The sequence below is a fragment of the Hordeum vulgare genome, chromosome 2H (assembly GCF_904849725.1).
Source record: "Hordeum vulgare subsp. vulgare chromosome 2H, MorexV3_pseudomolecules_assembly, whole genome shotgun sequence".
Taxonomy (NCBI): Eukaryota; Viridiplantae; Streptophyta; class Magnoliopsida; order Poales; family Poaceae; genus Hordeum; species Hordeum vulgare.
The window spans coordinates 2,161,993-2,176,172 of record NC_058519.1 but is presented as its reverse complement, the minus strand read 5'-3'; the positions used below and the strand labels follow the sequence as shown (position 1 = coordinate 2,176,172).

At 39.0% G+C, this 14,180-nt stretch overlaps 1 protein-coding gene and 1 pseudogene across 1 annotated transcript; both read right to left on the bottom strand.

Annotated features, from left to right (window-relative positions):
- Nucleotides 1–798: 798 nt before the first annotated feature.
- On the bottom strand, nt 799–885 carry LOC123433668 (annotated as a pseudogene).
- Nucleotides 854–1,570, bottom strand: LOC123431387 (UDP-glucuronic acid decarboxylase 2-like). The gene is made up of 5 exons (XM_045115186.1): nt 1,502–1,570; nt 1,297–1,380; nt 1,124–1,198; nt 922–1,042; nt 854–879 (listed from the first exon to the last, which is right to left on the bottom strand). The coding sequence occupies exons 1-5, from the start codon at nt 1,529–1,531 to the stop codon at nt 854–856; spliced, it is 336 nt and encodes a 111-aa protein (XP_044971121.1). The 5' UTR covers nt 1,532–1,570.
- Between the last annotated feature and the right edge of the window lie 12,610 nt (nt 1,571–14,180).

The window sequence follows — 14,180 nt, the reverse complement described above, 5'->3', positions numbered from 1 at the left end:
GACACACAATAAAATTTGAGGAACACATAGAAAATTTTCAAGCAGGGAGACTCACAAATCTTATTTTGTGCTATGCACCGTGTTATGACATTGATTTTGAACATGTATATGCATTTTTCTTTGCTCGGTATGGTGAACAACCCAGAACATTAAAACAAGTGCAAGAGCTACCGCCAAGCAAGAATAGACTATGAAACCTGCCAGCACAGATTATAGTTGCATGTCAAAAATGGATTTGATAGCATAAATATTTTACTGAAAAAGTGGGATAGAAAACATAACCACAAACATAAAGAATGTTGCACAAAGGGAAACAACTTCCCTCATATACTTTCTTGGTGGTGTAACACCATATACTTTTTATGGAAGTATCACACAGATATAGTGCATATAAACATAGATGGTATTAGCCTAAAAAGCACCGACACGGCGACACGGACACGGCGACACGCATACGGGGACACGGGATACGGCTTTTTCCAAAAACAGCCCATCGGAGACACGACAAGTATATATAAAAAATAAATATAAATGTACATGTAATATACAGTTAAAGACAGAAAAGAGAAAGAAATACTGCCCCATTTGTTGTCTGTTGTCTCCCTCACTCTCACCCACTGATGATTGGCTCCCAGATGTAGTAATGTACATGTAACATAAGCCGAGAGAGGATATTTTGGATCCACCCCACCAGGTCCATGTGGTACACAATAATTATACATGTCATCAAAATAGCTGATTCCTGTAGTAAACCACCTCAAGCATCTCTACAACAATATATATACAGTGATGGCATGCCTAGCATCAGTTTTAAAAAGCTCGATTTTAGATACATCAAAGACCAAAAAAGGTCTCAGCGGTCTAAATGTTTCACATCCTCTGCTTAGCACACCATCATCATAATAGTGTTATTGAACTCACCATCATGGTCGATGGTGTCCTGGACAACCTTGGCCAGTTCCAGCATGGTGAACTTACCGGGGTTTCCCAAGTTGAATGGCCCAATGTGATCACCTTCCATCAGCCTGATCAACCCCTCAACCTGGAAGAGTGCTATTTTAGAAAGCGCATTCCAGATAGCATAGCTATAATTATTGTTCACTGGTGGTTAGAGATGACCTACCAAATCAGAAACATATTGGAAACTCCTGGTCTGCTTGCCATCGCCGTAAACCGTCAAAGGCTCCTTCCTTAGCGCCTGCCATTATATTAACATAGAGCATTCAGGTGTTAGTTCAGAAATGAAAAGAAACTTGCGGTTTTTTAACTAGCAGAGCAACAGCGCTGTGTGTTTACCTGAGCAATAAAGTTGCTGACAACACGACCATAGTCAATGCACATGCGTGGGCCATAGGTGTTACAGATCCGAGCAATCCTAACCTAAATAGTGAACACAACAAAATACACCAATCACTACACATACAGACCTATTTTTATACAGATGGAATGGAAATTTTAGTGCTTGCAACAATATATTAGTATAACACAAATGACAAAATACTTCAAGGTTGGCACCACGGTGGTAGTCCATGGTCAAGGTTTCAGTTGTACGCTTGCCCTCGTCGTAGCAACTCTTGAAACCTGTTGTCTAGAGAAACATACATACACATCAATGGTACTTTTCTTGAGAAAGAGTAATACTATGTTCTATATGTAACGAATTTAAACTGTACATGACAAATGCATTCATAGAAAATGGAGCAACGACTAGCTTGCACATGGTGAGAGCATTGCATATAAGATTTTACTTTTTATACTGTATTTTTTTATTTACACTCTCAACATTGCAATTTTGGTACTAGCTCATCAAGAGGCTTCCCGCAATCAAGTGCCTCTAGCCTAGCCAGATCAGATTTCCGATCAATCATCTGAAGTAAAAGGATATCAAATGCATCAAAAAGTAACTTACATGTAAAAAAGTACGAGGTTTTACAAATTTAAGATCAAAAGCAAATTTAATTACATTTACTCATCTAGTATAAAAAGACTATCATCCATATAGACAGCAGGTCTTATAGATGACTAAACACGGCACATATTTCCTCCATGCGGTTCTTAATTGCTATTTTTTGAATCACTTTCTGGGGTACATACACAGAGTGTACTACTGCGGCACACCATTACACTCTTCAAGAGGGAATCCCTGGGCGCTCGCTGGTAATGCCCACGTCGACGCAAGGTAATCCCTGGGCGCTCACTGCGGCAAACCTGTTGAATGAATTTGGATCCATAAATGTGATTGATGAACAAAGACTATGAAGAAAAGTAGTTTGACATTTTTCGTATTATAAATCTATGCCAAACGTTGAGACTAAAAATAAAAACAGTACATGAAGGCACCTTGAGGGTGGAGCAGGAGCTCACTTGGAGCTTAGGTGCTTTGCCCCCCCATCTACGTTCTAAATAAAATGGATGGCGAATGAGCAAGGGGAGGGTCGAGAGGGTGAGGACAAGCAAAGTAGCACGCACAAGGGATGAGACATGTTGCGATGTTTTAGGAAATAGTCTTCGTCAAAATTGCACTTCTATATATTGATTTATGCCATTTTCTCGTTTTGCTGATTTTAGTGGGACAGTTTTGATCAAAATTTCTGCAGCCGACTATTTCACTGTGCTTTTTGACTTTGGTGGAAGATAATTCAATCAAGATGAATAATTACATTCTTGTATTTCAAAATTAATATAATGGTTCACTTCACACCAGTTTACTTAATATTAATTGTTATCTTTTGTCACTATCTTCCACACCTTCCTACCTATATATTTCGGATCATGAACTAGTATGATGCGTTTTTCATATACATACACACAATACAATTGAAATGTGACTGTTGCTGACAATGGCTCCCATTTGGTTTGGACAAAACCCAAGAACCTGCCCAAAAAAAACTCACGCAACATCTTTATATATTTATATATAAATACATGTATAAAATTATGAATAAATGTAGTAATATTTTCATATCTTAGTTTCACATAGACCAAACATGCACACAGCAGAAGTTGTTGTCTGCTCAGGTCAATGGAGGTCTTGGGGGTTGTGATCTTTTGGTCGTTTCCGTGACACAACATTGGCCGCCCATAGATGTACTAGTAGGGAGGGCAGCCCTGCGTGTACCTTCCCATCCAGGTGTGTATGTGCCCCCCAAAACATTCTTTTAAGCTTTAGCCATCATCAGATGATCTACCGGTACATATGTTAGCCTGGCTAAATATTCAAAACCTTTTTCATGTGTCAATCCATGTTCCAAACAAAAGTTTGTTTGGTGGTGTTTCTTTGGGACTAGTAAGATGCCCGTGCTATGCTACGAAATCACATAAAATGAAATGGAATAACAAAAGTATAAATCAAATGTAGTACTGCATCTTTTTGTCAAGATATGGTTAGGCTTTAGACACGTAAAAGAATAACAGAGTTATATGCATCTGGGCAACTATTTTCAAATGCATCATGCATCGAAGTTACATTTATCATTTGCCTAGAAAACACACCAATTTGATTTCTCATGTGAAGTTGTGTTGGCATTACACCACCATAAGATTTCACGTTGTAGGTGAAACTCAGTTTCAGTTACATCAACAATTATAAAAGCACCGAACAGATTTTTAACGACACGTACACCCAAATCTAGTCTAGTGCCCTTGACCTTGATATACATATCGACCGTAAACTGCTGAAATAGACGCTTGCCATGTAATATTGAGTTGAATATCGCAGGGCGTGTTTGTAACCTATAACAGTAGTACTATCTAATAGAGACGCACAATCGAGCACTCATTTCTACATAAAAGCGAAGAGGAAAAGTTAGGCTATCACAAGTATGGATCTAAGGGAAAACACAAAATTATAGCAAAAGACTAACCAGATTCGTCATCTTCATTTTCATTAGACTGTAATGCCGCATGCAAGGATACACCAACGTTTGGGATCTTTGGATGCCAACCAAGTCCCCCTCTAGGAAAGAAAAGGGGGTATGAGAGGGGGTCGTAGCAACCATAATATGGTTGTATAGTTGTTCCCGTATAAGATAACGTTGCAAATGAATCTTCGTCTACGAGAAGTTAGAAAGTTAGCAATGTAAAAGCCTCAAATATATGATAGGCTCTTTATATCAAATGCATGATAGGCTCTTATATCAAATATATGATAGGATTATTTAAATCAATTTTTTAAGCATTAGAAGTAATAGGTTTCACCACAACTCATATCTATTAGTACAAAAAATCCCTTCTTCAAAAATCAAACACCGCAGACTGTGATATGTTAAGGGAGATGAATCATATTCTCTAGAACACATCAAGCATAGAAAAAGTCTCATTTCTTCAACACGAAAACAAGCAGGAAAGACTTGAATTTATGTGTTGCGTCCAGTATAAAAAAAGTGCAGGAAGCCCAAACATTGATGAAAAAAATTAGAATCCAAGATTCATGTCTCGTGTTGATACATTCTACTACAACCATGAACCGCAGATCATTAGTTAAATCAAACATGTGAGCATTCAGCATAACAAATCATATGTTTCACTTCAGCTGATATTTATTTGTATTAAAAAATCTTTGAAATTCACAATCCTCATATTCTTAAAAGATATATAACTATGCCATGTTGCTTTAAGTCATGTTTCTGTGAACAGAAAAAATAACTTGAAAAAGAAGGCGAATGAAGACACATAGTACACCTAAAAGAAATTTCTCTATGGAGACTAATGCTCCAAAGGAGCTTACATTTTTACAGCAAGCCTTGGGAAGACACGACGCCTCTCTTTACCGAATCTACAACAGAAACTGAAACAATTGCTCAGCTATAGAAAATAGTCAGTGATAATTTGGTAGCCATTCGGCAATTGGGATCTGCTCAAGGAAATTAATTAACAGTCTGCCACACAAGGCAGACGGACCATCAACATGAACTGGCTTTTTTAAAGGAGTAAAGATTAAGGGAGCAACTAAGCACAACAAAACCTAAACCAAACACAGTACTTAACGTTCTTATCTGCATGTACTACCTAGTACTCTACTAACACAGATATGTGTAAAAGCAGATCAAAAGGCGTGAAACAACAAACGATGGAGGGGTATGTGTGATGATGTGTGCACAACATTCACATGTAGGCTGTCATGTGAGTTGAGTTGGTACGGTACCTTGAGGAGTTGCTCCACCTGGTGCTGGCGTTCCCTGCTGAGAACTGGTCCATCAACACACACACATAGACCGCCTATGGAGGAAGCGGCAGAGTACGTTGGCGGCGATTCCACGGAGGTACTTGGCCCGGACGGCGCCGGGGGCGCGGGACCAGTCGTGGCCGTGGTTCCTCTTGAGGGCGGCCCGCGCGGCCGCCATCGCGGCGTCCACGTCCTCCGAGGTGGCCGCCGGGATCTCGCCTGTCGAAACCTAGTGATGAGCAGGGCAGCCAACGAGACGGGCGAACGGAAAGCAGAGATAGAGAGAGGGGCGGACCTATGGAGACCTCGGTGGCCGGGTTGATGACGGGGAGGCGGCGGCCGAGCGCGGGCGCGCACCACTCACCGTCGATGAAGAGCTGCCGCTGCGGGACCTTGGCGGCGTGTGTGGCACCTGTGGCGGCGGCGGCCGGTGAGGGAACCCTAGATATTGTTTTCACCAGAGGAGCAAGTCGCGAGAGGGAGGGCTTTGTTTTTTTTAGCCGGTGCGTTTTTTTATCCAGTGCGCCACTTGGGTTTTTTGCCGTCTTCTGTACCCATACCTCACGGCAACGTTATGTTTTGCCGTCTGCCCTTGCTAATTCAAGACGACAAAACTGCGTGCCGTTTAGACCGGTTAGACGCAGTTGTGGATATCTATTTTGCCGTCATCTGTAGCGTAAGTAGACGGAAAAAATCGTCTCTTTGCCATCATCTGCCAATATAGTTGACGGCATAATTATTTTTTGCCGTGTGGTTTTTTTTGCCGTCTGATTTTCGTGATTTTTGGCGATAGTATCGCTTTGCCGTCTGCCCATGACGGCAAACTTCCTGTTTGCCGTCTGCCCCGATGATTTGCTGACGGCAAAGATTATACATGTCGTCAAAATAGCTGATTCCTGTAGTGTCTCCGTGTTATAGCTGTTGCATGATGAATATCATCCAAACAAATCACCGACCCATTGCCTACGAGTTTGTCCTACTGTTGGTACTGCTGTTACTTGTCTTGCTCTGCTGCTACTACTGTTGGCTATTGCTGTTACTTGTCTTGCTCTGCTGCTACTACTGCTGTTACTTGTTTTGCTCTGCTGCTACTACTATTGCTACTGTTGTTACTTGTCTTGCTCTGCTGCTGTTACTACTGTCGCTTGCTACTGTTGCTACTTGCTACTGCTGTCACTACTGCTGTTCCTTGCCATTGCTATTGCTCGTTACACTGCTGCTACCTGCTACACTGTTGGTTCACCTACCGTTGACGGGAATTGACAACTTCCGTCGATGCGGCAACGAAGGCGCCATTGATACAATTGTTAGGAATAGTGTGCCGTCAACAGATCCTCACGGACAGCGTTGTTACCATACTACTTTGCTGTTACTACTGTGCTTGCAAATACTAATCTTTCAGGTGTGGTTGAATCCGACAAATTCAGCTGCTAATACTCGAGAGTATTCTCTCACCTCCTTTAGGCGATCTACAAATTTGGGTCGAATACTCTACCCTCGAAAACTGCTGCGAACCCACGCGTTGGTGGGCCGTCAACAACATTCTTCTAGTTTCATTACCAGGGAGTGCTATCAGCATTCTTTTGGTGCCGTTGCAGGAGAAGGTTCGTTGACATAAGCATTCGTCTAGCTAACGCCAGAGATTGCACGATCAAGCGTCTTGTATCGTAGGAGTCTTTTATTTTTGTTGTGTCACAATCATCCTTGCTGCACACCTAGAGAGAGACATGCACACACCGTGATTTTGTCGAGCTTCACTTATATCTTTTGGTAGACAATTCAGCTCACATGTGCTTCACTTATATCTTTTAGGCTAGATACTTTTGCTCTATGTGCTTCACTTATATCTTTTAGAGCACAGCGGTGCCTGTCTTGGTAGTTGATCTATGCTTTGAAAGTAGTCTCAAAAGGGGTAGTTATCCAAAGGGATACGAAAACTTCCACCTTCATGTCCATTGAATAGTTACAGAAGTTTGATTCCTCTCAATTAGTTTTGAGATATGGTTGTGGTAATATTGAAGTTATGCTAGTAAGGTGTTGTGGATCTAGAAATACTTGTGTTGAAGTTAGTGATTCCCGTAGCATGCACGTATGGTGAACCGCTATGTGATGAAATCTGAGCATGATTAGTCTATTAATTGTCATCCTTTACGCGGCGGTCGGGATCACGCGATGGTTTATACCTACCAACCCTTCCCCTAAGAGTATGGGTTGAATGCTTTGTTTCGATTACTAATAAAACTTTTGCAACAAGTATATGAGTTCTTCATGATTAATGTTGAGTCCATGGTTTAGATGCACTTTCACCTTTCATCATCACTATCTTCTTAGTGCCGTGCAACCTTCGCCGATGCACAAAACCCACCATTAGCCTCCCTCAAAACAGCCACCATACCTACCTACTATGGCTTTTTCAAAGTCATTCCGAGATATATTGCCATGCAACTACCACCATGACACGTGCCATCACATCTACATTGCCATTGCATGATGATAAGATAGCTAGCATGATGTTTCCATTAATGTCTATGCCATGCTAGATCATTGTCACGATACACTACCGAAGGCATTCCATATAGAGTCCTTGTTGCTCTAAGTTTTGAGTTGAAAGTGTGATGATCATCATTAATGGAGCATTGTCCCATGCGAGGAAATAAAAGAGGCCAAAGAATCCCACCAAAATAAAATAAAAAGATAAAAAAAGAGGCCAAAGAGCCCACCAAAAATATATATAAAAAATGAGAGAAAAAGAGAGAAGGGACAATGTTACCACTTTTCCACACTTGTGCATATTAAGCACCATGATCTTCATGATTGAGAGTCTCTCGTTTTGTTACCACCATATAGCTAGTGGGAAATTTTCATTATATAACTTGGCTTGTATATTCCAATGATAGGCTTCCTCAAAATTGCCTTAGGTCTTCGTGAGCAAGCAAGTTGGATGCACACCCACTAGTTTTCTTTAAGAGCTTTTCCCTTACTCTTAGCTCTAGTGCATCATTTGTATGGCAATCCCTACTCATTCACATTGATATCTATTGATGAGCATCTCCACAACTCATTGATATGCCTAGTTAATGTGACCATCTTCTCCTTTTTTGTCTTGCAACCTCCACCACACTCTACACCACTTATAGTGCTAAAACCATGGCTCACGCTCATGTATTGCGTGAGAGTTGAAAAGGTTTGAGAAAGTAAAGGTGTGAAACAATTACTTGGCCAATACCGGGGTTGTGCATGATTTAAATTCGTTGTGCAATGATGATAGAGCATAGCCAGACTATATGTTTTTGTAGGGATAACTTTCTTTTGGCCTTGTTATTTTGAAAGTTCATGATTACCTTGCTAGTTTGCTTGAATTATTATTATTTCCACGTCAATAGAAAACTATTGTTTTGAACCTAATGGATCTGAACATTCACGTCACATAAGAGGAGTTACAAAGGACATCTATGCTAGGTAGCATGAAAGCATCAAAACTTCATTCTTTATCACTTCCCTACTCGAGGATGAGCAAGCGTTAAGCTTGGGGATGCTTGATACGTCTCAAACTTATCGATAATTTTTGATGGTTTCATGTTGTTATCTTGTCATCTTTGGATGTTTTATGTACCTTTTATATCTTTTTTGGGACTAACTTATTAATTCAGTGCCAAGTGCCAGTTCCTGTTTTTCTGTGTTTTTGGCTCTTTTCAGATCTGATTTTGGAACGGAGTCCAAACGGAATAAAATCCCCGAAATGATTTTTTCCCGAACGGAAGAAGATCAGGGGGCCTGTGGGCCAAGCCAGGAGGGCTACAGGGAGCCCACAAGCCCCCACTCCGCCACCAGGGGGAGGCGGAGGTGGGCAGGCTTGTGGCCTCCCTCGCGCCCCCCTGACCTAGATCTTTGGCCTATATATTCCCTAAAATACAGCAAAAAAATCACGGGATCCACGAAAATACTTTTCCGCCGCCGCAAGCTTCCATTTCCGCGAGATCTCATCCGGAGAACCTTCCCGGTGCCCTGCCGGAGGGGACTTTGGAGTTGGAGGGCTTCTTCATCATCATCATCGCCCCTCCAATGACTCGTGAGTAGTTCACTTCAGATCTACGGGTCCGTAGTTAGTAGCTAGATGGCTTCTTCTCTCTCTTGGATCTTCAATATAAAGTTCTCCATGATCTTCATGGAGATCTATCTGATGTAATCTTCTTTGGCGGTGTGTTTGTCGAGATCCGATGAATTGTGGATTTGTGATCAGATTATCTATGATATATATTTGAGTCTTTGCTGATTTCTTATATGCATGATTTGATATCCTTGTAAGTCTCTCCGAGTCTTGGGTTTTGTTTGGCCAACTAGATCTATGATTCTTGCAATGGGAGAAGTGCTTGGTTTTGGGTTCTTACCATGTGGTGGCCTTTCCCAGTGACAGTAGGGGCAGCAAGGCACACATTGAGTAGTTGCCATCAAGGGTAACAAGGTGGGCTCTGTCGTTGATATGAGATTGTCCATCTACATCATGTCATCTTGCTTAAGGCGTTACTCTGTTCTTTTGGACTTAATACACTAGATCCATGCTGGATAGCGGTCGACGTGTGGAGTAATAGTAGTAGATGCAGAAGAAAGTATCGGTCTACTTGTTTTGGACGTGATGCCTATAGATATAATCATTGCCATAGATGACGTCACGACTTTGCGCGGTTCTATCAATTGCTCGACAGTAATTTGTTCACCCACCGTTCTACTTGCTTTCATGAGAGAAGCCACTAGTAAACACTACGGCCCCCGGGTCTATTCACCTCTATCGTTTCCACTTTCGCTTTTACTTTGCTTTGTTACTTTGTTGCTTTCAGTTCTCACTTGGCGAACAATCTATAAGGGATTGACAACCCCTTCATAGCATTGGGAGCAGGTTCTTTGTGTTTGTGCGGGCACTTGAGATACTCCTTCACTGGATCGATACCCTTGGTTCTCAAACTGAGGGAAACACTTACCACCGCTGTGCTACATCACCCTTTCCGCTTCGAGGGAACACCAACGCAAGGCTCCAAGGCCACGGGGGGAATCCTTTGCATATTTTCCTAGGAAGTCCCTTAAGGCGTAGCCGTAGCAGAAGGATTCCTGGTGCCTTCGACACACCTATTTTTGGCGCCATTGGAAGGTCTTTTGTTGCAGTAGCAGATAGTCACTATACTAAATTTTAATTCCGAAAGTATTGATATAGCACTAAGTTGGGTGATCATGGTGTTATTTTTCAGTACTGAAATTAGTATCAAAATATTATCGTGGATACTCACAATACTAGATTTTAGTACCAAAATTACTGATATAGAACTGCATTAGGTGATTGTCGTACTCAAATTAATACCGAAGTATAGAACCGAGTCCGGTGATCGTGGTGCTATTTTGAAGTACTTTAATTAGTATTTAAATATTAATGTGGATAATCGCAATACAAAATTTTAGTACCAAAAGTAGTGATATACAACCGAGTCGGGTGATCGTGGTGTTTTTTTGTGTACATAAATGAGTATTGAAATATTAACGTGGATGGTCACCATACTTATTCTTAGTATCAAAACTAGTAATATAGAACTGAGTCGGGTGATGGTGGTGTTTGTTTGAATACTGAAATCCGTGTTGAAATATTAATGTTGATAATCATAATACATAATTTTAATACAAAAAGCTGTGATATAGAATTGATTCGGGTGATCGTGGTATTGTTTTTTGAGTAGTAAAATCAGTATTGAAATATTAACATGGATAGTCACTATACTAAAATTTAATTCGGAAACTATTGATATAGCACTGAGTTGGGTGATCATGGTGTTGTTTTCGAGTACTGAAATCATTATCAAAATATTAATGTGGATACTCACAGTACTAGATTTTAATACCAAAATTGCTGATATAGAACTACGTCCATTTGATTGTCGTACTCAAGTCAATATTGAAGTATAGAGCTGAGTCTATTGTTCGTGGGGCTATTTTGTAGTACTAAAATTAGTATTGAAATATTAATGTGGATAATCGCAATACTGAATTCTAGTACCAAAAGTCGTGATATAGAATGAATCGGGTGATCGTGGTGTTGTTTTTCAGTACAGAAATCAGAATTGAAATATTAACGTAGATGGTCACTATACTTATTGTTTGTATCGAAACTACTAATATAGAACTTAGTGGGGTGATGGTGGTGTTTTGTGTTAGTACCGAAATGAATGTTGAATTATTATCGTTTATAATCACAATATAGAATTTTAGTACAAAACATTGTGATATAGAGCTGAGTCGGGTGATCGTGGTATTGTTTTTTGAGTACTAAAATCAGTATTGAAATATTAACACGGATAGTCACTATACTAAATTTTAACTCCGAAACTATTGATATAGCACTGAGTTGGGTGATCATGGTGTGTTTTCAGTACTGAAATCAGTATCAAAATATATTAACGTGCATACTCACAATACTAGATTATAGTACCAAAATTACTTATATAGAACTGTGTTAGGTGATTGTCGTACTCAAATAAATACCGAAGTATGGAACTAAGTCCGGTGATCGTGGGGCTATTTTGAAGTATTGAAATATTAACGTGGATAGTCCCAATACTGAATTTTAGTACCAAAGGTAGTGATATAGAACTGAGTCGGGTGATCCTGGTGTTGTTTTTGAGTATAGAATGCAGTATTGAAATATTAACGTGGATGGTCACTATACTTATTCTTTGTATCGAAACTACTAGTATATAACTAAGTTGGGTGATGGTGGTGTTTTGTTTCAGTACTACAATAAATTTTAAAATATTAACGTTGATAATCAAAATACATAATTTTAGTACAAAAAGTTGTGATATAGAACTAAGTCGGGTGATCGTGGTATTGTTTTTTGAGTAGTAATACCAGTATTGAAATATTAGCATGTTGATAGTCACTATACTAAAATTTAAGTCCGAAACTAATGGTATGTCACTGAGTTGGGTGATCATGGTGTTGTTTTTCAGTAATAAAGTCAGTATCGAAATATTTACGTGGATACTCAAAATAATAGATGTTGGTACCAAAATTGTTGATATAGAACTGTGTGAGGTGATTGTCGTACTCAAATCAATACTGTAGTATAGAACTGAGTCCGGTGATCGTGGGGCTATTTTGAAGTACTGAAATTAGTATTCAAATATTAATGTGGATAATCGCAATACTGAATCTTTATAACGAATTAGTGAGTTTTAGTACCAAAATTAGTGATATAGAGCTGAGTGAGGTGATCATGGCGTTGTTTTTGAGTATAGAAATCAGTACTGAAGTATAGAAATTAGTGAGGTGATCGTGGGGCTGTTTTTTAGTACTCAAATCAGTTTTGAAATATTTATGTGGATAATAGAAATACTGGATTTTAATACGGAAACTAATGATATAGAACTAAGTTGGTTGATCGTGGTGCTATTTTGAAGTACCGAAATGAGTATTTAAATATTAACGTGGATAATCACAATACTGAATTTTAGTACCAAGAGTAGTGATATAAAACTGAGTCGGGTGATCTGGTGTTCTTTACGAGTACTGAAATTAGTATTGATATATTAACTTGGATGGTCAGTATACTTATTTTTAGAATCGAAACTACTAATGTAGAACTGAGTCGGTTCATGGTGGTGCTTTGTTTCATTACCGAAATCAGTGTTGAAATATTAACGTTGATAATAACAACACAGATTTTTAGTGCAAAAAGTTGTGATATAGAACCGAGTCAGGTGAACGTGGTATATTCTTTTGAGTACTAAAATCAGTATTGAAATATTAACATGGATAGTCATTACACTAAATTTGAATTTCGAAACTATTGATATAGCACTGAGTTTGGTGATCATGGTGTTGTTTTTTAGTACTGAAATCAATATCGAAATATTAACATGGATACTCACAATACTAGATTTTAGTACCAAATTACTGATATAGAACTGCGTCACGTGATTGTCATACTCAAATCAATACTAGGGTTTAGAACTGTGTCCAATGACCATGGGGCTATTTTTTAGTACTGAAATCAGTATTGAAATATTAACTTAAACAATCGCAATACCAATTTTTTGTACCGAATTAGTGAATTTTAGTACCGAAATTAGCGATATAGAACTGAATGAGGTGATCATCGTACTGAAATCAGTAATGAAATATTAACATTGGTAATCACAATTCGAAATTTTAGTACAAAAAGTTGTGATATATAACTGAGTCGGGTGGTCGTGGTATTGTTTTTTGAGTAGTACAATCAATATTTAAATATTAACATGGATAGGCACTATACTAAATTTTAATTCCAAAACTTTTGATATAGCACTGAGTTGGGTGCTCATGGTGTTATTTTTCAGTATTGAATTGAGTATCCAAATATTAACATGGATACTCAGAATACCAGATTTTAGTACCAAAATTACTGATATAGAACCGAGTGAGGTGATTGTCGTACTCAAATGAATACTGGAGTATAGAACAGAGACCGTTAATCGTGGGGCTATTTTTCAGTACCGAAATCAGTATTGAAATATTATTATGAACAATTGCAATACTAAATTTTAGTACCAAAATAGTGAATTTTAGTACCAAAACTAGTGATATAGAACTGAATGAGGTCATCGTCATACTGAAATCAGTACTGAAGTATAGAATTGAGTGAGGTGATCGTGGGGCTAGTTTTCAGTACTGAAATCAGTTTTGAAATATTTAGGTGGATAATAGCAATACTGGATTTTTAGACGGAAACTAGTGATATAGAACTGAGTGAGGTGATCGTGGTGCTATTTTCAAGTATTGAAATGAGTATCCAAACATTAACATGGATAATCGCAATACTGAATTTTAGTACCAAAAGTACTGATAGAGAACTGAGTCGGCTGATCGCTTGTGTTGTTTTTGAGTACTGAAATCAGTATTGATATATTAACATGGATTGTCACTATACTCATTTTAGTTTCGAAAATACTAATGTAGAACAGAGTAGGTTCATGGTGGTATTTTGTTTTAGTATTGA

Coding starts and splice junctions, on each gene's coding strand:
- LOC123431387 (XM_045115186.1), bottom strand. CDS start 1,531: ATGGACTACCACCGTGGTGCCAACCTTGAA. Junction 1,381..1,501: donor ACCGTGGTGCCAACCTTGAA/GTATTTTGTCAT, acceptor TTCACTATTTAG/GTTAGGATTGCTCGGATCTG. Junction 1,043..1,123: donor TCCAATATGTTTCTGATTTG/GTAGGTCATCTC, acceptor GCACTCTTCCAG/GTTGAGGGGTTGATCAGGCT.